Below are 21,965 nucleotides of genomic sequence, written 5' to 3'. Positions count from 1 at the left end.
ATAGTGATATTTTCTTCCAAATATTTTTTTAACGGACTTTACATTATATCCTACTTAAAATATTAGTAGGCCTATGCCACTTCCGGAACTTATGTAACCCCCTCTGAAGGTTTCTTTCACGAAAGGTAAACAGACTAACTGGATACATGTAGCGTACTGGCTATAGGTAATGGTATCATATATTGACATGTTTTACTTTCCATTCACGATAAGTACTGTACAAACATGGTTTATAATAGAACGTTTTATAATAGAAGACATTGAATAATTGTAACGGTCTGATGTGTCAGGTCGGGTAGCACCGCTAAGAGTAAATCTCTGGCTATATAGCTAGATTTGACTACCTATACAGCCAAATCTGACAACACGTATAAGTAGACAATTGTAAATAAAAGTGACATACCTAGTCACAAAAGTGTACACATCTAAAACAGGTTGGGCACAACCCTGTATATGGGTAACAGTTACCTATTTGAGTAACAGTTACCTGTTTGAGTAATCAATAAGTTACCCAAATGTAAGAAAAATGCATGAAGTTGCTTTTAACTTTTTTATCAAAAAAGGGCGTAATAATTTTGACATGGCACCATTAATAACATAACATAGTACATTATCAATCAAAATGGGACAAACTTCGTTGTTTCAACTTTGGTAAAAGTCACTAAATAAACCACCTCCATTGCTTACTATGGTGCTAAAATAGAACACAGGTAAAACTCATTCAACCATGACATTTGCACTGAATTTCCCTGATAGCTATACATGAAAGTCAATGGAGAGCACCTAAATTGTCATCTTACAACAAAGTTAGACAACAGAATTTGATATTTCAATTTCATCCACAGAAACATACTGTCTTTTCGATAAGTTGTAAGGCATTCTAAAAACTATGACGCCCTTTTTTGATAATAATTTTTAAAACAACATTATGCGTTTTCTTTTCACATAATTACTCAATTGGGTAACTTATTGATTACTGCAAACAGGTAACTGTTACTCAAATGGGTTAAATTGTTTTAACTTGTAGATTAGTCCTGTCATGAAATTATTTTAGACATTAAGGACTTTTGTTTTAGATTTTGTCCTATAGTATGATTGCATTACTATATAATGTATAGAGGATCTTATATGAGTGACTATGTGATATGAAATTTATCAAAAGAGTTCAATGATTTGATATGCCATGAGCCTTTAAAGGAGTTACATATCAAATTATTCAATGAGTTTGATAAATTGCATATCACATAGTCACGAGTGTAGGATCCTCTATACATTATATAGTAATGCAATCATACTATAGGACAGTGTATAAAACAGTAGAAATCTGGCTGGGACGTGACGTTTCTGTCTACTGAAACAATCATGTGACATATCAAATCTATATGTGACGTCATAATAGTGTTACTACACATGTGCCTTATGATATTTATGACATGGGCATATGACATGGCTGGATGGGCCAGTTATATGATAAATATAATATATGCATATCTGTTTTAGACTTGTATGTTTTTACGTCCTGCTGGTTGGAGTTTAAAGTGTCATTATGGTGATGTGACCACAGAATATGCTTCACCGGAAAGGAAACCAATTCTTCAATAAACAATCAATGTTTCGTCTACATAAGCTACGGTAAGTAAATTATGGGTTTGAGTTTTTTAACTGATATTATGCATGTATCACTTGTAGAAACTGAAACTGTGTATAGATGAAATTATTGGACTTGTTAAAATTTTTATGTCTTGATTAAATTACTGACCATCACACAATAAACAATGAATATCCTTGTGTAGCTTCCTATTTAATTACAGACATGTTTTTACTTTTTTTGACAGGTCCTTGTCTCGTTTACATCATGTGCCACTCCGGGAGGCCTCTCTGTATGAGGTACTGGGTGTCAAAGAGGATGCTACTGATGTAGAAATCAAATCAGCCTATTTCGCTTTATCTAAAAAGGTGATACAATCAACCAACAGTGACAGTTTATACTGGTTGTCTAGACAATGAATCAGCATATTCATGTTGCAGACTTTTTCTTCTGACTTTCAAATAATGGTTTACATATTCATTAAGATTTTAATACAAAGAAAGGTTAATATGTTGAGTGATAAAGCACAGTAGATGGAAATTGTATGTAAGTTAAGCTAGAATTAAGCTAGAATTAGCCACCAATGTTTTATTTAAGTCTTTGTTTGTATGTTATTAACTTATATTTTTAGGTAATCTGACCCAAAGGGTCAGGATGACCTGTAGTCATCATGTTTCGTCCGTCATCATGTTTCGTCCACTGTCCTCCACTATGCCCTGTGCGTAAACTTTTCACATTTTGAACTTCTTCTCCAGTTCTGCCAGTCTGATTTGGCTGAAACTTGCCTGAAATGATCCTGACATGGTCCCGACAAAGTGTTATTATTTTTCGAGTCAATCCGAAATCTAAGATGGCTACCACAGCCGCCATCTTGAAAACACATTTTTAACTTCTTTTCAAGTTCTACGAGTGCAATAATTTATAAAGGAAAAACACATAAATGCACATTATTTTTTCAATTTTCGTAGGAAATGAGTCAAACTTGGTTAGAAATATTAGCCTGAGACATAGCTTAACATATCCATATCGGACCTCACTGACCCCCAGGTACTAGAGGGGCTGGGCTTAACGGGGTCAAAATGAGTAAAATTTCAAAAAATCTTCTGAATTCACAAATTTGACCTTATGATGAGCCGATATATATATATAGTGTTTATATGTCTTTGTTTCATTCTGTATCCAAACTCAGGTAAGCGATAAGGCCTATGGGCCTCTTGTTAAATGTTAATAACATGACCATAATCTAAATATTTTGATGTTTTAACATTGTATTTTGTAAAACATCACAGCATATGTTTTGGATTTCAGTTTCACCCAGATTACAACTTGGATTTAGATACAAAACTAGAGTTTATGCAAGTACAACATGCCTACAAAGTGTTGAGCAGTCCTCGACAAAGAACAGCATATGACAATGCCTTTACCTGTCTAACACAGAGGTAGGTTTTGTGGGTCATTTTTCAGTCTGCCTATAAAGACAATATAGTTAATGCATATGATACTTTTGTAGGTATACACGTATTGCTTAAGTATAGACATATAATGTGGAGAGTGTCATATAAATGTTATAAGGTCAGCTGACCCAAAGGGTCAGGATGACTTATAGTCATCTTGCTTCGCCCGTCCTTGCAAATGTTAAAGCACTACGCCTCCTTAACCGCAAAGTGGATTTCAACCATATTTGGTTCGAAACATCATTGGCAAAGGACAACAATTATTAGGTCATCTGACCCGAACGTCATCATGATTTGTCCGTCGTCATCCGCCGTGCGTTGTGAGCCGTCCGTCGTGCGTAAACTTTTTCCTTTAAAACGCTACTCCTCCTTAACTGCTATGCGGATGTCATCCATATTTGGTGTGAAACATTATTGGGGAAGGATCATCATATTTTATATAAATGAGCTTGGTCCGACCCCTAGGGGCTAGGGATGTCACGGTTCATGTTTTTTCAGCTCGGTTCGGTTTCAACTTTTTTTGATCGGTTTTCGGTTTTTTCGGTTCGGTTCAGGCAAATCTTAATTGAACACTTTTTAAGTCTATTTTCTATCAAAAACAAGTTTTGCTTTAGATTTAAAGATGGTATATCACTTAAACAAAAGGTTTTTTTTTTCTTTATCAAAATTTCACTTCTAATTAAAAACATAATTTATTGCGTCCTGAAAAATAATCCACATCACTATATCCTATATAGATTGAAGTTCTAAAATTGCATGCAGCAAAGAAATTCATTAATTATTTTATATCATTTTGTGTCTTAATTAGACATATAACACGATTAAATACCAATTTTTGTTCAAATATTGAGTATCATTTATGATCTCTCAGCAGTGGAACATCTTTAAAAAACATCATTGAACATTTTCTTATCTTTTTAACTCTTTCAGTACTATTGACACATTAATCAGTCACAGAGAGATATATGTCCTCGTATCCTTTATGATACATTATTTCGTCACTAAAACTTTGCTCATATCCTTCATGACGCATTATTATGTGATGATTGACATGTGAAAATCGTAAGTTTTACCGCAAATCAATACATCGGTATTATCTCAGAAAAAGCGTTTTTAAAAAGTATTATGCATTGGAATTATAATAGAGATAAACATTATTACGTACCAGGTGCATGTTCAATCGTAAAATGGTTTAATTCACGGAATATTGGCCGACGGAGACGCGATTGTTTACAATCGGCAACACAATGGCGGCTTGATTTAGCTGCCGATATTCTGCGGGATTAATGTTATCGAAAAAATATATTTAAAAAATCGTCAATTATAAAATATCAAACATTAAGTGAAATATATCATTTAGATATTATGTATGTGTAAAAAAATGTCCGCAGACAGCAAAAAACGATCTTCTGAATGACTGAACTTGCACACGTGTTACACATATATGTCGGTCAACAGGTGTATTTCTCGGGATTCTGACAAACAACTTCGCCGTATTTTCAATGAAATAATCTGCAATACAGTTTATACACGTAAATTACAGGTATTATAGGACAGGTATTTTTTTTAATGAACCGAACCGAAACTAAGAATTATCGTACCGAACCGAACCGTACGGTTGAATTTTTCGGTTAACCGCATTTTCGGTTAACCGTGACACTCCTACTAGGGGCTGAGGGGTGGGGCCCCAAAAGGGCGAATTTTCTTATTTTAAGCTTTAAAATCCTACTCCTCCTTCATCCTTGGATGGATTTCATCCATATTTGGTGTGAAAAGTATTGGGGAAGGACTATCATATTTTATATAAATGAGCTTGGTCCGACCCCTAGGGGCTTTTGGAGCCCCAAAAGGGCAAATTTTCTTAATTTTAGCTTTAAAAACCTACTCCTCCTTCATCCTTGGATGGATATCATCCATATTTGGTGTGAACCATCATTTGGGACGGACAATCATATTTTATATAAATGAGCCTGGTCCGACCCCTATGGGCTGAGGGGTGGGGCCCCAAAAAGGCAAATTTTCCTAATTTTAGCTTTAAAATCCTACTCCTCCTTCATCCTTGGATGGATTTCATCCATATTTGATGTGAAACAATCGGCAACACAATGGCGGCTTGATTTAGCTGCCGATATTCTGCGGGATTAATGTTATCGAAAAAATATATTTAAAAAATCGTCAATTATAAAATATCAAACATTAAGTGAAATATATCATTTAGATATTATGTATGTGTAAAAAAATGTCCGCAGACAGCAAAAAACGATCTTCTGAATGACTGAACTTGCACACGTGTTACACATATATGTCGGTCAACAGGTGTATTTCTCGGGATTCTGACAAACAACTTCGCCGTATTTTCAATGAAATAATCTGCAATACAGTTTATACACGTAAATTACAGGTATTATAGGACAGGTATTTTTTTTAATGAACCGAACCGAAACTAAGAATTATCGTACCGAACCGAACCGTACGGTTGAATTTTTCGGTTAACCGCATTTTCGGTTAACCGTGACACTCCTACTAGGGGCTGAGGGGTGGGGCCCCAAAAGGGCGAATTTTCTTATTTTAAGCTTTAAAATCCTACTCCTCCTTCATCCTTGGATGGATTTCATCCATATTTGGTGTGAAAAGTATTGGGGAAGGACTATCATATTTTATATAAATGAGCTTGGTCCGACCCCTAGGGGCTTTTGGAGCCCCAAAAGGGCAAATTTTCTTAATTTTAGCTTTAAAAACCTACTCCTCCTTCATCCTTGGATGGATATCATCCATATTTGGTGTGAACCATCATTTGGGACGGACAATCATATTTTATATAAATGAGCCTGGTCCGACCCCTATGGGCTGAGGGGTGGGGCCCCAAAAAGGCAAATTTTCCTAATTTTAGCTTTAAAATCCTACTCCTCCTTCATCCTTGGATGGATTTCATCCATATTTGATGTGAAACATCATTGGGGACGGACAATCATATTTTATATAAATGAGCGTGGTCCAACCCCTAGGGGCTGAGGGATGGGGCCCCCAAAGGGCAAATTTTCTTAATTTTAGCTTTAAAATCCTACTCCTCCTTCATCCTTGGATGTATTTCATCTATATTTAGTATAAAACATTATTGAGGAAGGATAATCATATTTGATGTAAATGAGCGTGGTCCAACCCCTAGAGGCTGAGGGGTGGGGCCCCAAATGGGCAAATTTTTTAAATTTTAGCTTTAAAATCCTACTCCTCCTTCATCCTTGGATGGATTTCATCCATATTTGATGTGGAACATCATTTGGGACGGACAATCATATTTTATATAAATGAGCCTGGTTCGACCATTAGGGGCTGAGAGGTGGGGCCCCAAATGGGGAAATTTTCTTAATTTTAGCTTTAAAATCCTACTCCTCCTTCATCCTTGGATGGATTTCATCCATATTTGATGTGAAACATCATTGGGGACGGACAATCATATTTTATATAAATGAGCGTGGTCCAACCCCTAGGGGCTGAGGGATGGGGCCCCCAAAGGGCAAATTTTCTTAATTTTAGCTTTAAAATCCTACTCCTCCTTCATCCTTGGATGTATTTCATCTATATTTAGTATAAAACATTATTGAGGAAGGATAATCATATTTGATGTAAATGAGCGTGGTCCAACCCCTAGAGGCTGAGGGGTGGGGCCCCAAATGGGCAAATTTTTTAAATTTTAGCTTTAAAATCCTACTCCTCCTTCATCCTTGGATGGATTTCATCCATATTTGATGTGGAACATCATTTGGGACGGACAATCATATTTTATATAAATGAGCCTGGTTCGACCATTAGGGGCTGAGAGGTGGGGCCCCAAATGGGGAAATTTTCTTAATTTTAGCTTTAAAATCCTTCTCCTCCTTCATCCTTGGATGGATTTCATCCATATTTGGTGTGAAACATCATTGGAGAAGGAAATCATATTATAAATGTGCCTGGTCCGACCCCAAGGGGCTGAGGGGTGGGGTCCCAAATGGGGAAATTTTTTTAATTTTAGCTTTAAAATTCTACTCCTCCTCCATCCTTGGATGAATTTTATCCATATTTGGTGTGAAACATCATTGGGGAAACACAATTATATTTTTAGCCCACCATCATCATTGGTGGGCTATTCAAATCGCCTTTCGTCTGTGGTCCGTCGTCCGTCCGTCCTTCCGTCCGTCCGTTCACAATTCTTGTTACCGCTATTTTTCAGAAAGTACTGAAGGGATCTTTCTCAAATTTCATATACAGGTTCCCCTAGGACCCTAGTTGTGCATATTACATTTGGGACCGATCGATGAACAAGATAGCCGACAGGCGGCCATCTTTGATTTTGATAGTTAAAGTTTCTTACTGCTATTTCTCAAAAAGTACTGAAAGGATCTTTCTCAAATTTCATATATAGGGTCCCCTAGGGCCCTAGTTGTGCATGTTGCATTTTGGGACGGATCGGTGAACAAGATGGCCGACAGGCGGCCATCTTGGATTTTGATAGTTAAAGTTTGTTACCACTATTTCTCAAAAAGTACTGAAGGGATCTTTCTCAAATTTCATATATAGGTTCCCCTAGGACCCTAGTTGTGCATGTTCCATTTTGGGACCGATCGGTGAACAAGATGGCCAACAGGCGGCCATCTTGGATTTTGATAGTTAAAATTTGTTACCGCTATTTCTCAAAAAGTACTGAAGGGATCTTTCTCAAATTTCATATGTCGGTTCCCCTAGGACCCTAGTTCTGCATATTGCATTTTGGGACCGATCGGTAAACAAGATGACCGACTGACGGCCATCTTGGATTTTGATAGTTAAAGTTTGTTATCGCTATTTCTCAGAAAGTACTGAAGGGATCTTTCTCAAATTCCATGCATAGTTTCCCCTTGTACCCTAGTTGTGCATAGTACATTAAGGACTGATCCATAATGCCTTTCGGGACTGATCGGTAAACAAGATGGCAAACCGGGCCACCATCTTAGATTTCATTGTTGAAGTTTGTTACCACTATTTCTTAGAAAGTACTATAGGGATCTGTCTCAAATTTTATATGTAGTGTGTTTGAAAAAAGTTTGAAAAGCAGGGAAAAGATACCTCTTTCCATTGTCAGACATAGATCATTCTTTGGTGGGCGCCAAGATCCCTCTGGGATCTCTTGTATATAAATGAGTCTGGTCTGAACCCTAGGAACTGAGGGGTGGGGCCCCAAAAGGGCAAATTTTCTTAATTTTAGCTGGCCCATTTCCTGTATTAAGGTTTCAGTCTCTGATCTCAATGAAAATTGGTCTATAGGGGTTTTAATTGATGCCAAACAACATGCAAACATTTTCGTAAAGATTTTGATATTCCAAGATGGTCGCTGGCCCACTTCCTGTTTTAAGGTTTCAGTCTCCGATCTCAATGAAAATTGGTCTATAGGTGTTTTAATTGATGCCGAACAGCATGCAAATATTTTCGTAAAGATTTTGGTATTCCAAGATGGCCGCTGGCCCACTTCTTGTTTTAAGGTTTCAGTCTCCGATCTCAATGAAAATTGGTCTATAGGGGTTTTAATTGATGCCGAATAACATGCAAACATTTGCGTAAAGATTTTGGTATTCCAAGATGGCCGCTGGCCCCTTCCTGTTTTAAGGTTTCAGTCTCCGATCTCAATGAAAATTGGTCTATAGTGGTTTTAATTGATTCAGAAGGGAGAACTTTAGGTAAGGACAATCATATTTTATAAAGGACCGAGGTAAGACCCATAGGGATAGTATGACCGAGGTCCAAAATGGGAGCTTTGCTGAAATTTGGCTTTAAAATCTGACTCCTCCTTATATTAATCCTTGAATGGGTTTCGACCATATTTGGATGAAGGGCTACCAAGTTTGTTCAACAAATGACATTTACTTTTTTCAGAAACTTACATATTCAGCTAAGGAGTTCCTTGTATTGTTTATATTAATCGTTAACCAATACTTTATACTGTGACTTTGTTGTTTTGGGCCATGAGTCAGATGACCGTTAAGGCCCATGGGCCTCTTGTTTTTTTGATGCTGTGAAACAGCATTCTTAGGTACCCTCGGCGAACCTGTGCACATCTAAACAATAAAACCACTCCGCGATGAAAATTAAATGTTGTTTTGTTCATTTAACATACTATTTGATGGTATGAATAAATCAAACCTTAGTATTCAAAAATATAAACTTTTAATTTGTACATACATATGCACCATAGACGGTGTGTTTTGAGTGTACAGTTATGATTTTGGTCTCACTACGCGTCATCTTGACTCCCGAAAATCATGAACAACGCCTTCTTCGATGTCTTCCTCCGCGGCAGACTTTCGGTTGATTTTGTATTGTGTATGTTTTTTCCAATATTACGTAATCCATGCTGCTGATCGATTAATGTAATCAAACATTAGGAAGATAATTGCAAAAGAAAGTTCTTATTACGTTTATAAAGCTTTTTTGTTGTGATTGCATTGATGAACTATATCTGATCATATTATTGCACAGTAAAAGTTAACAGTTTTGAGTCCGAGTGTCCTCCCTTGTTCTGTCACTGGTAGTTATGTCTTTTGTTTATCGAAAACTGTGTTATATTGAATGGGAAAAATTACAAAACTTATCAACATAAACTTACAAAATATAATGATAATATAGATCTATATATGTACGAGCAACTTGGTGACAAATGAACTTCTATTGCTGTGTAATCTATGCATGGTAGCCTTACAAAAACTTGTTTAAGTCCGATGAATTGCATTAAATTTTCTTGATGATAGCATTCTTATGAATTCAGAAAAATTTTTAGTGTTATAATAACCAACTAATGTACCTTTTATTTGGCAATAAAAGTATCTGGCCATAATTTATTATTAGTCAAAAGTGGACAAAGCAAAATTCAGGATAATATGTTCCAACTGTTAGGCTTACGAAGACTTGCTAAAGTCTGATGCATTACATGAAGTTTTCTAGCTGTACTAGCGTTCTTGTGAATTTAAAAGAAATCTAAGTGTTATACGTAACAAAATAATGTACCTTTTATTTGGCAAAGGTATCTGGCTATGATGTTATATTTTTCCGAAAATATTCTTAAATGTTAAGTGGATATTAAGATACGGATATGTTAACTTATTTTATTTTTTTTGTCTTTTAAGAGACATTGACGAATAAGATAATTTTAGTAATTACCGTATTCGACCCAATAAGCGCCCAGGGCGTTTAAAAAAATAGAAAAAATATGAAAAGGTGCTAATAAGACGGAATTATTGCAAATCTAGACAGTATTTTGTAGTTTTGGTCTTTATTTATGCGTGGACAATTGAAATCGAGGCATCGAAAATGGGGAGGGCGCTTATAGGGACATGTGCGCTTATTGGGTCGAATAAGGTAATAAAGAATTGTAAAAAATGACTCTCAGATTCTGACCGGATTTATTGGTGTTGAAATAATTATTTCAGAAATAATTTAAATATAAAATTTATTTCAGTTATTTTAGGAAAATGAGTTATTCAACTTATTGTTCTTGAAACAACTTTAAAATACATCATAAACTTCATAAAATAAATAAGGTATAGTCTACCGTATATATAAATATTTAACTCCAAAATTCAACACTGTACACTTTGTGTACTAAATTCAATATTTAAATGAAAAACCAATTTCTTTATTCCTTTGTTTGAGTCCTTCATTCATAGCATCTAAGAGTGGCCTTGGAACTTTGATTTATAAATGAGCCTGTTTCTTCCCCTAGGGGCTGAGGGACGGGGCCTAAAAAGGGGAAATTTCCTTAATTTTAGCTTTAAAATCCTACTCCTCTTTAACCGTTTGATGGATGGTAACCAAATTTGGTTTGAAACATTGTTGGAAAGGTCAATCATATTTTATATAAATGAGCCTGGTCCAACCTCTGGGAGCAGAAAGGCATGGCTTCAAATAGGAAATTTTCTTAATTTTAGGTTTGAAATCCTACTCCTTCATCCTTGAATGGATGGCAATGAAATTTAGTTCGAAACAATGTTGGGAATGACAATCATATTTTATATAATTGAGCCTTGTTCGACCCCTAGGGGCAGAGGGGTGGGCCTAAAAAGGGGAAATTTTCTTAATTTTAGCTTTAAAATCCTACTCCCCTTTCATCCTTAGATGGATAACAAACAAATTGGGTTTGAAACATTGTTGGGAAAGGACAATCATATGTTATATAAAGGGGCCTGGTCTGATTCTGAAGGGCAGAGATGGGGGGGAAAAGGCAAATTCAAGGTGGTAAAAGTACCATTGCATACAAGTGAGCAATACATGCCCATTTGGCTTCCTGTAAATACAGACTGCTATTTCTCTGAAAGTATTGAAGGTATCGTTCTTCAATTTAATATGTGTTTTGTAGGTGAAGTTTAAAAAGCAGAGAAAATATCCCTCTTTTTATTGTCAAACATAGATTTTTTTTTGTTGGTTCCAAGATCCCTCTTGGATCTCGCTAACAATACATTAAATGAATATTTTTCATCTTACATCAATATATCCACCCTACATTAAAAACTATAATGTGTTTCGTGTCACCGCTGTTTTTCTGTCGATTCTAGATAAGATAACATAGATAAGATTCCTTAATGAAATCAATGATGTTGATTGAATGAAAATGCTTTTAATCATATCACCATTACTGATGAGTCTGCAGGTTGAATATCATATTCAGTCTGTTTGATTTCAACAATAATTGAATTTTGTTTAATCTCTAAGCTTAGTTTCCATGTTTATCATGTTTTTCATTAAAAGAGGATAAGGGATGGAAAAGAAATGGCTGATATACATAGTCATTGGTTGAAAGCATTATGGTTAGCTAAATAGAAATTGTTTTTATATATTTTTACAGAGCAGTGTACCATGACATTTATCGCTCTCATGAACCAAAGCCTAGTCCTTGGGAATATGTCCGTACTCCAAGTCTATTCGAACAAGTCCAGCAGTTCCACAATTGTAGCAGAAATACAGCATCTGACCCACCACCTATCCAAAGAAAGGAAATGAGCCAGTGGGAAAAAAAGTGGAGGACCAATTATGTGACAGTCTTTACTGTCATAGCACTTACCTTCAGTGCTTGGGCTGGGTAAGTTTGAGAAACTTTTAATGCTTGGTCTTGGTAAGTGAAAGAACTTTAAGCATTAGGTCTTGTTAAGTGTAAACAACTTTAAATGCTTAGTCTTGGGAAAGTGTAAGAAACTTTTATTACTTGGTCTAGGTAAATGAAAGAAACTTTTAGTGCTTGGTCTGGGTAAGCTAAAGAACTTGTAGTGCTTGATCTGGGTAAGCGAAAGAACTTTTAGTGCTTGGTCTGGGTAAGTGAATGAACTTTTAGTGCTTGGTCCGGGTAAGTGAAAGAACTTTTTGTGCTTGGTCTGGGTAAGTGAAAGAACTTTTAGTGCTTGGTCTGGGTAAGTGAAAGAACTTTTTGTGCTTGGTCTGGGTAAGTGAAAGAACTTTTAGTGCTTGATCTGGGTAAGTGAAAAAACTTTTTGTGCTTGGTCTGGGTAAGCGAAAAAACTTTTAGTGCTTGATCTAGGTAAGTGTAAGAAACTTTTAATGCTTGGTCTGGGAGAGTGTAAGAAACTTTTTATACTTGGTCTGGGAGAGTGTAAGAAACTTTTTATACTTGGTCTGAGTAAGTGAAAGAACTTTTAGTGCTTGGTCTGGGAGAGTGTAAGAAAGTTTTAATACTTGGTCTGGGTAAGTGAAAGAACTTTAAGTGCTTGGTCTGGGTAAGTGAAAGAACTTTAAGTGCTTGGTCCGGGTAAGTGAAAGAACTTTTTGTGCTTGGTCTGGGTAAGTGAAAGAACTTTTAGTGCTTGGTCTGGGTAAGTGAAAGAACTTTTTGTGCTTGGTCTGGGTAAGTGAAAGAACTTTTAGTGCTTGATCTGGGTAAGTGAAAGAACTTTTTGTGCTTGGTCTGGGTAAGCGAAAAAACTTTTAGTGCTTGATCTAGGTAAGTGTAAGAAACTTTTAATGCTTGGTCTGGGAGAGTGTAAGAAACTTTTTATACTTGGTCTGGGAGAGTGTAAGAAACTTTTTATACTTGGTCTGAGTAAGTGAAAGAACTTTTAATGCTTGGTCTGGGTAAGTGAAAGAACTTTTAGTGCTTGGTCTGGGAGAGTGTAAGAAAGTTTTAATACTTGGTCTGGGTAAGTGAAAGAACTTTAAGTGCTTGGTCTGGTTAAGTGAAAGAACTTTTAGTGCTTGGTCTGGGTAAATAAAGAAATTTTAGTGCTTGGTCTGGGTAAGGGAAAGAACTTTTAGTGGTTGGTCTAGGTTAGTGAAAAAACTTTTTGTGCTTGGTGTGGGTAAGCGAAAAAACTTTTAGTGCTTGGTCTTGGTAAGTGTAAGAAACTTTAAGTGCTTGGTCTGGGTAAGTGAAAGAACTTTAAGTGCTTGGTCAGGGTAAGCGAAAAAACTTTTAGTGCTTGGTCTTGGTAAGTGTAAGTATAAGAAAATTTTAGTGCTTGGTCTGGGTTAGACCGAATATACGTACCCGTCCTACTATACCTTTCAGCTGGGTAAGAATTGGTGCCTATGTGTAGTAATGGAGCATTGCCTCAGAAAATCACTCGGGCACAATTTTCTGTACTTTTTTGTAAGGATTCCAATTATTTGAGGGTATACATGCATTTATATATTATTTTTGTCCAAAACAATCATTACGACCATTCTTTATATCTACTTTACTACTCATAAGGCGTCAAATTCATAATTTGTAGACTTGCCGTATAATTTTCTTTGGAAAAGGTCATCATAGTTATTTGTGAAAAAAGTAATGTCTGGCTGTGAATTTGATATTTATACAGTTCAGTTTTATTGCCTATTAGGTAAGTGATATAAAACAAGTACGATTTTATGCAAGCAGACGTTTTAATATTGATTTCCACTATCATTTCTTTGCTCCATTAGCAGTAATAGGCACCAACCGTAGCTCTAAAGACGACATCATTATCTGTCTGAAAGTCTTTTGAGCTACAATATTGCAGCTATTGGTGATGACACCTGCAAAGGAGATTGTGGATGAACACAGTTATGGATACTGTTTACCACCACAAGCGTAGAATTGGTGATTTTGGCTTAGTTTTTAGCTCACCTGTCTGACGACTTCTTCTTAATAACCAAACAGCCTAGGGACCTGATATTGGGCCTGTGGCATGCTGGGATGAAGGGCTATCAAGTTTGTTCAAATGAATGACCTTGACTTTCATTCGAGGTCACAGGGGTCAAATATACTAAAATCTTTTAAATGACTTCTCCTTAATAACCAAACAGCCTAGGAACCTGATATTGGGCCTGTCGCATGATGGGATGAAGGGCTACCAAGTTTGTTCAAATGAATGACCTTGACTTCCATTCAATGTCACAGAGGTCAAACAGGCTAAAATCTTTAAACAACTTCTTCTTTATACCCAAACAGTCTAGAGACCTGATATTGGGCATGGGACATGTTGGGATGAAGCGCTACAAAGTTTGTTCAAATAAATGACCTTGACTTTCAATCAAGGTCTCAGGGGTCAAATAGGCTAAAATGTTTAGATGACTTCTTCTTAATAACCAAGAAGCCTAGGGACCTTATATTAGGCCTGTGACATACTGGGATAAAGGGCTACCAAGTTTGTTCAAATGAATGACCTTGACCTTCATTCAAGGTCGCAGGGGTCAAATAGGTGAAAATCTTTAAACAACTTCTTCTTAATAACCAAGAGACCCAGAGACTTGATATTTGGCATGTTACATGCTAGGATAAAGGGCTACCAAGTTTGTTCAAATGAATGACCTTGACCTTGATTCAATGTCACAGGGGTCCAATAGACTTAATTTTAAATAACTTCTTGATAACCAAAAGGCACAGGGACCTGATATTGGCCCTGTGGTATGCTGGGATGAAGGGCTACCAAGTTTGTTGAAATGAAGGACCTTGACCTTCATTCAAGGTCATAGGGGTCAAATAGGCTAAAATCTTTAAATGACTTCGTCTTAAAAACCAAAAGGCATAGGGACCAGATATTGGGCCTGTGGCATGCTGGGATCAAGGGCTACCAAGTTTGTTCAAAAGAATGACCTTGACCTTCATTCAAGGTCATAGGGGTCAAATAGGCTAAAACGATCTCTTTTTAATAACCAAGATGTAAAGGGGCCTCTAATGGGCTTAGGGATGATATAAATTCTTATTTACTCTATTTGTTAAGTGTGAACCACACATGATTACCAAATTGCAGGTGAGCGATTCGGGCCCATTGGGCCCTTGTTTAGGTACCCATTAGAGCCCAGACGACATTTCGACCGGACAGGGAAATGTATACCTAGCATATTTGTCGTAAATTTCCCGATTCATCAAGCCATAACTTCGTCAAAACTTGGCCAATTTTGTTCATCAAGCACTCAATGGAAAGATAAATTATTTCTCTTTAAGGTAAGATATCCTTCAATGTTGTACAGAACCAATTTATTAAAATAATCACGGTTTTAAAAAAATAGGTCTGTTTTTCTCGACCACCGAGTTCATACCCTTGATACTATAATATATATATATGTATTCTGTTAGTTTTAAAAAATCGTGCCAGGTCCCTGTGGCTTAGATATGGTTTTCAAATGTTTATTGAATATTTTATTACAATGATTGGTTATTTAAAATGACAGGAAAACGTGGGGAATACCTACCCCAAAATTGATAAAAATAGACTGTCATATTCTATTTTTGGAACACAAAACGAAAGCTAACCGAAAGCGAGGTTATTATGAACAAAAATCTTGCTGACATGACAAGGAATATTAGTTTTCCACATTTTAAGATTATTTTCTTATTTACGATGATTGACAAATAAAGTTTAAGCCACATTTGTTAATATTTGTTATAAAACAATTTGTATATAGCGTAAGAATGATAAGTATGAAGTGGGAAGTTGCTCCTGTCTCTTGTATTTCAGCGATCCATTTGTATTTACCTACTTTCCCAATCGTGCATGTTACTGACTCTTGACATACTCTGTTTTCTATCGCAATTAGTTTGTGTTCGCTTCACCCACGTTTTTGACCCACCATTTTGTTTACATTCATTTATTGTGAGCAGTACATTGTGGGGGGTCACTAAAGTTCAACACTACAATTTTTATCACACTCAGTCTTCAAAATTCGACTGGGCTGGTTCAAAATTAAAAAAGATGGAATTTCCATTATATATATTTTATTTGATACATTTGTACAATAACTGATATATATTACTTCGTACGATATCTGACATGTCTTAATAATGTATTTTACTCAAATTTACATGGTTAATTTAGGCTCATGTCCCTTTAATTCCTACATATTTTGTTTCACAGGTATAGGCTATGGGAAAAGGTTGAAGGCCGAGAACTTTCCTCTAATGAATCACTAGTAAGTTTGTTTCTTTGTCGGTGGGAGAGAGTCTGCAAAAACTATTAATTGTACTTTGAATTTCTTCCAGTATGTTATCAACATTTTCCTCTAGGAGAAGAGATATTTTGAGATTCAGAGCTTGCATTTATTTAACAACGATCATTAGATTGTAGACTATTGAAATAAGTGAAATTGTCTTTTTATAATTGAATGCATCATTTCATAGGTTACCCATCACTCTTTACTGTTTCTTTTGACCTAGTTTTGCCAAGTCAGCAATCTTGACAGTTGCAGTTCATTGCCACAATTTCTCAAAAAATACTAAACAAACTTGAATGTTTCTCAGTGCTCATGATTAAGTTCCTTATTTACTAGTAAATAAGTCCCTGGACTGTTTTACTGCCTTGCTCAGTTTGTGATGTTTGATCCATTTTGAAACAAATCAGAAAACAACATGTAGTAAAGACAAACTGCCCTTTAATAGTACAAGTTTAATTAAATGGCATTGCTTGTTTTTGGACAGTTAAAGGTGACTGCCAGATTCAATGTAATAACAATGTGATTTTGATATCCATATTTATATTGATTGTTTGTCCTTACAGAAAAATGCCTACAGTACTGGTGTATCTCCCTTACGAGCTCAACAAGAGAGAAAATCAGCAGATCTAGCCCAGTTAAAGGACTTACCTAGGAGAGAAGGGGGAGATAAGTGAGAAATAAGGTGTATATAAGGACTTATCTAGGAGAGAAGGGGGAGATAAGTGAGAGATTAGGTGTATATAAGGACTTACCTCGGAGAGAAGGGGGAGATAAGTGAGAAATAAGGTGTATATAAATCGGCGAGGAGTTTTGAAAGGTGTTACAGGGACTGAGAGTGTTTTAAAAGTTGCATGTTTATCAGTATTAGACTGGTTCTAATTAAACTTGAGTAGCTGATATCACTGTGACCTGCCTGTGAATGTTTTCTGTTGTAAGCATGTACAAAGTAATGGGTAGCTCACTGATATTATAAATATGTGGTATCTTCTTGTAAACCAAACTGGAACCCACACCAGTGGAGTAAAGCACATTATGTCTAGAACAATACGAGTATTGACCTTTTCACGTGTATGATCTTGTCTGAAAGTAACTTTCTCTAATGAAAGGGGCTCTATGGTAGCTTTTTGTTGCCTTTGTATTTCTAATGGGAAGTAGAATTAAAACTATTTACTATGCTATGGAATTTTCAATATTTTTCGTTTAATTGAGGGATGTAGAACATAGTTTTAAGTAACATTTTGCTTTGTGGTGGTGAAGTCACCTAATTGTCCCATACTTTATGAACTACTTTATTTTCATGAGATACAAATACTTACTTTTGAATTCAAATGTGTCACACGTAATGGTATAAAACATATGTATGCATGAATGTGTAATTATCAGTAAGATTGATCCGTGATTGTGTAATTATCAGTAAGATTGATCCGTGATTGTGTAATTATCAGTAAGATTGATCCGTGATTGTGTAATTATCAGTAAGATTGATCCGTGATTGTGTAATTATCAGTAAGATTGATCCGTGATTGTGTAATTATCAGTAAGATTGATCCGTGATTGTGTAATTATCAGTAAGATTGATCCGTGATTGTGTAATTATCAGTAAGATTGATCCGTGATTGTGTAATTATCAGTAAGATTGATCCGTGATTGTGTAATTATCAGTAAGATTGATCCGTGATTGTGTAATTATCAGTAAGATTGATCCGTGATTGTGTAATTATCAGTAAGATTGATCCGTGATTGTGTAATTATCAGTAAGATTGATCCGTGATTGTGTAATTATCAGTAAGATTGATCCGTGATTGTGTAATTATCAGTAAGATTGATCCGTGATTGCAATAATGTAATTATCAGTAAGATTGATCCGTGATTGTGTAATTATCAGTAAGATTGATCCGTGATTGTGTAATTATCAGTAAGATTGATCCGTGATTGTGTAATTATCAGTAAGATTGATCCGTGATTGTGTAATTATCAGTAAGATTGATCCGTGATTGTGTAATTATCAGTAAGATTGATCCGTGATTGTGTAATTATCAGTAAGATTGATCCGTGATTGTGTAATTATCAGTAAGATTGATCCGTGATTGTGTAATTATCAGTAAGATTGATCCGTGATTGTGTAATTATCAGTAAGATTGATCCGTGATTGTGTAATTATCAGTAAGATTGATCCGTGAATGTGTAATTATCAGTAAGATTGATCCGTGATTGTGTAATTATCAGTAAGATTGATCCGGATGTGTAATATCAGTAAGATTGATCCGTGATGTGTAATTATCAGTAAGATTGATCCGTGATGTGTGTAATTATCAGTAAGATTGATCCGTGATTGTGTAATTATCAGTAAGATTGATCCGTGATTGTGTAATTATCAGTAAGATTGATCCGTGATTGTGTAATTATCAGTAAGATTGATCCGTGATTGTGTAATTATCAGTAAGATTGATCCGTGATTGTGTAATTATCAGTAAGATTGATCCGTGATTGTGTAATTATCAGTAAGATTGATCCGTGATTGTGTAATTATCAGTAAGATTGATCCGTGATTGTGTAATTATCAGTAAGATTGATCCGTGATTGCAACTTTATGTACTGTTTGTGTATTTGTGAATGTTTTGATAGTTATGAAGAAATGTTGTAAACGTGGAAATAAAGTGGTATACAGTGTGTATAATTGGATTTACTAAAGTGTAATCTTACCTAACTATTAATGTCATAACTTATAAATTACTTGTACATGTGAAATAACAGGTTAGTAATTTTATATTGAAAAGTACATGTCGTCCAAAATGAAAATTGACAGTCTTTTAGAAATTAAGCCATGTTATTTGAAATACAGTTTGTGTTACACATGGATGTGAAAGATATAATTTATAATAGTATCAATTTTACATGCCTTTACTTAGTGTAAGTGTGATATGTTCAGTATTGGACTATAATGTGATAGTTTGCGGTATGTTAAGTGATGTGATAGGTTATGATAGACAAGAACATGTGTGTTGTGTTTAGTTTTATAGAAGAGCGAGTCATTTTTTAGTAGACTATGTTTTATCATGAGCTTATGATTTTAGAGTAATCTGTATACTGAAGATTAATGTTGCATGGGTTATAGAAAATTCAGAATCCTCCAGAATATACCACTAAAATGCTGGTTCAGATAATAGCAGCATTCTTGTGCCAAACCATTACCATAAGCATTTATTAGCAGAATTTACTATACTCTTAAGGATGTGATGTAGTTTATAATTATACAACTTTATATTCTTACATCCGTCAGTTTGGTTGAATGGATGGACCCTTGGCATCAATTTGACTGAGTGTTTGTCCAACACCTGGCATCAAGAGAAGAATTGTTTACTTCTTATACAGGATCCAACACAGGACAGGAATTGGCAAGATTAAGATATCAGTGTTGTATCTTCCTTCTTAGTAAATACTTTTGATCTTGATGATGTTTATTACACAAGATTCAAGTTCTAACCTAAATGCTTACAGATACCTTTATGTGAATATACCAATAGATTTGAAAACAGATTTTTGTGATCTTTGTTGGCTTTTTTTTTTTAATTGTCTTTCTTTTCATCTTGAGATGAAATTTGAACGAGTCTCTAATGATGGTGGAGAGGTGAAAAAAGTGTGTTAATGTTATATAATGTTTTAGTTTTTTATGGAGTTGTACATCATGAAATAGATACACTCTACTACTGTCTTATCCAGATTTCAAATAATTCATAGAAGAAACCTATAACTAGTTTTAATCCTGAAAACAAGGACATAGTCATTCAGATCCCCCGCCAATGGAGATATCAATGCTGAAGTAAGTTTGATTGTGGAGACTTATGTGTATGAAAAAAAAAAAACAGGAAAAAGGAAGTTGAGCGGGGCTGCAATTGTTGAATCAGGTATACAGCCTTGACATTTATATTAGACTATATACACAAAGATGGGTGGAGTTTTGCAAAGTAACATTTTCCATTTACCATGATATTTTCAGCAATGTTTCCATGGTAACGGAAAAAGTGCAAAAAATGAAAACCTAAAAATACCAAAAGATACTACTAGACAATAAAAAGAATGTGTCTATGAAGTTTCGTGGAAATATCTCTGCTGGTTTTAGAGTTATGCTCCGGAAATGAACCTGCTAAAAAATATAATATTTTCAGCAATGTTTCTATGGTTACAGAAAAAAGCACAAAAAGTGAAAACCTTAAAATAGCAAAAGGCACTACTAGACCATAAGACCAATGTGTCAATGAAGTTTCGTGGAAATATCTCTCCTGGTTTTAGAGTTATGCTCCTGAAACGAAGCTTACACAAAAATCTGCCATTTTCAGCAATGTTTCCATGGTTACAGAAAAAAGTACAAAAAGTGAAAACCTTAAAATAGCAAAAGGCATTACTAGACCATAATACCAATGTGTCTATGAAGTTTCGTGGAAATATCTCTCCTGGTTTTAAAGTTATGCTCCGGAAACGAACCTGGTACAAAAATATGATATTTTCAGCAATGTTTCCACGGTTACGGAAAAAATGCAAAAAATGATAACCTAAAAATAGCAAAAGGCACTACTAGACCATAAGACCAATGTGTGTATGAAGTTTCGTGGAAATATCTCTACTGGTTTTAGAGTTATGCTCCGGAAACCATTCGTACGGACGGACAGAACCCATTTGTATATCACACGCCAACTTCGTTGGGCGGGGGATAATAAGTTTCTTAATTGTCATACAGTATTTTACATAGACATTCAAATTTGATGAGTATTTGTCTGGAATATTCTATGCATACTGTTAATTATATTATACTAGTACCAAATGGTATACGTTGTGTGTAGTTCGAAGCAACATTGTGATGTATTACCTGTAATTATTTAAAATCTAAGCATCTATATGTGGTATGGGATAGAAGTGTTGTATAATTGCATAGGTATGGTTTTATAGGTTATTACATGCAAAGATATAATAATTATGTTACACATCAGTGAATGATCTTAATGTGATGTGTCAATGACCAGTATGGTATGTACACTGTCACATTCATCAAACCAACAAACATGTAGCATGGCCATTTGTCTGATGATGACCAGGCACGGTACTTAAGTCGATGAAACATTACATGAAAACTATTCACTGGTTGTGTAGCATATCTTTATAAACCATACTCTCCAACCGGAGGAAAATGTCTAGAAATCATTTCGCACTTTGATATTTGCATTTAAGGTTATTTGAGTTGGAGGTAATAAGGCACTTATGTTATACATGTACCTATTTTTTTTCATAAACATTCAATTTTTAACGTAAAAAAGAGGTATTTTTATACATCAATTTTAATGCAGATATTATTTATGAATTTGAAATAAAGTATGCAATTCAAATCTTTTTTTGAGTTTTGATTTCAGAAATTGATCAATAACTGATACTTAGTCATGCTCACTCTCGAGTGTTTAAGTTGATGACCTGTTCAAGTCCTGCTCTGTTGTAGAGTTATCTCCCTTCATTCAGTAGACCTATAATGA

The 21,965-nt window shown here is 35.3% G+C and overlaps 1 protein-coding gene across 3 annotated transcripts; it reads left to right on the top strand.

The window, feature by feature from the left end:
• Positions 1-8: 8 nt before the first annotated feature.
• On the top strand, positions 9-21,824 carry LOC138318994 (uncharacterized). Of its 3 annotated transcripts, none has more exons than XR_011207939.1 (8): positions 9-125; positions 1,501-1,632; positions 1,836-1,956; positions 2,897-3,027; positions 11,891-12,124; positions 16,371-16,425; positions 17,010-17,232; positions 19,727-21,824. XR_011207939.1 is itself a non-coding variant. In XM_069261870.1 (8 exons), the coding sequence occupies exons 2-7, from the start codon at positions 1,568-1,570 to the stop codon at positions 17,118-17,120; spliced, it is 717 nt and encodes a 238-aa protein (XP_069117971.1). In that variant the 5' UTR covers positions 9-125; positions 1,501-1,567; the 3' UTR covers positions 17,121-17,128; positions 19,727-21,824. The 3 variants fall into 3 exon arrangements, 2 of the variants coding, with proteins under 2 accessions (XP_069117971.1, XP_069117970.1); XM_069261870.1 differs by having other exon boundaries at positions 17,010-17,128; XM_069261869.1 differs by lacking the exon at positions 19,727-21,824 and having other exon boundaries at positions 84-166; positions 17,010-18,273.
• The last annotated feature ends 141 nt before the right edge of the window (positions 21,825-21,965 follow it).

Source organism: Argopecten irradians, chromosome 3, assembly GCF_041381155.1.
Source record: "Argopecten irradians isolate NY chromosome 3, Ai_NY, whole genome shotgun sequence".
Lineage (NCBI taxonomy): Eukaryota > Metazoa > Mollusca > Bivalvia > Pectinida > Pectinidae > Argopecten > Argopecten irradians.
This window is presented reverse-complemented; position numbering and strand designations above follow the sequence as displayed.

Bases quoted from the DNA above. Each gene is read 5' to 3' on its own strand.
- LOC138318994 (XM_069261870.1), top strand. From the start codon at position 1,568: ATGCTTCACCGGAAAGGAAACCAATTCTTCAATAAACAATCAATGTTT. The intron at 1,633-1,835 runs GTAAGTAAATTA...TTTTTTTGACAG, and splicing joins TTTCGTCTACATAAGCTACG to GTCCTTGTCTCGTTTACATC. The intron at 1,957-2,896 runs GTGATACAATCA...TTTGGATTTCAG, and splicing joins ATTTCGCTTTATCTAAAAAG to TTTCACCCAGATTACAACTT.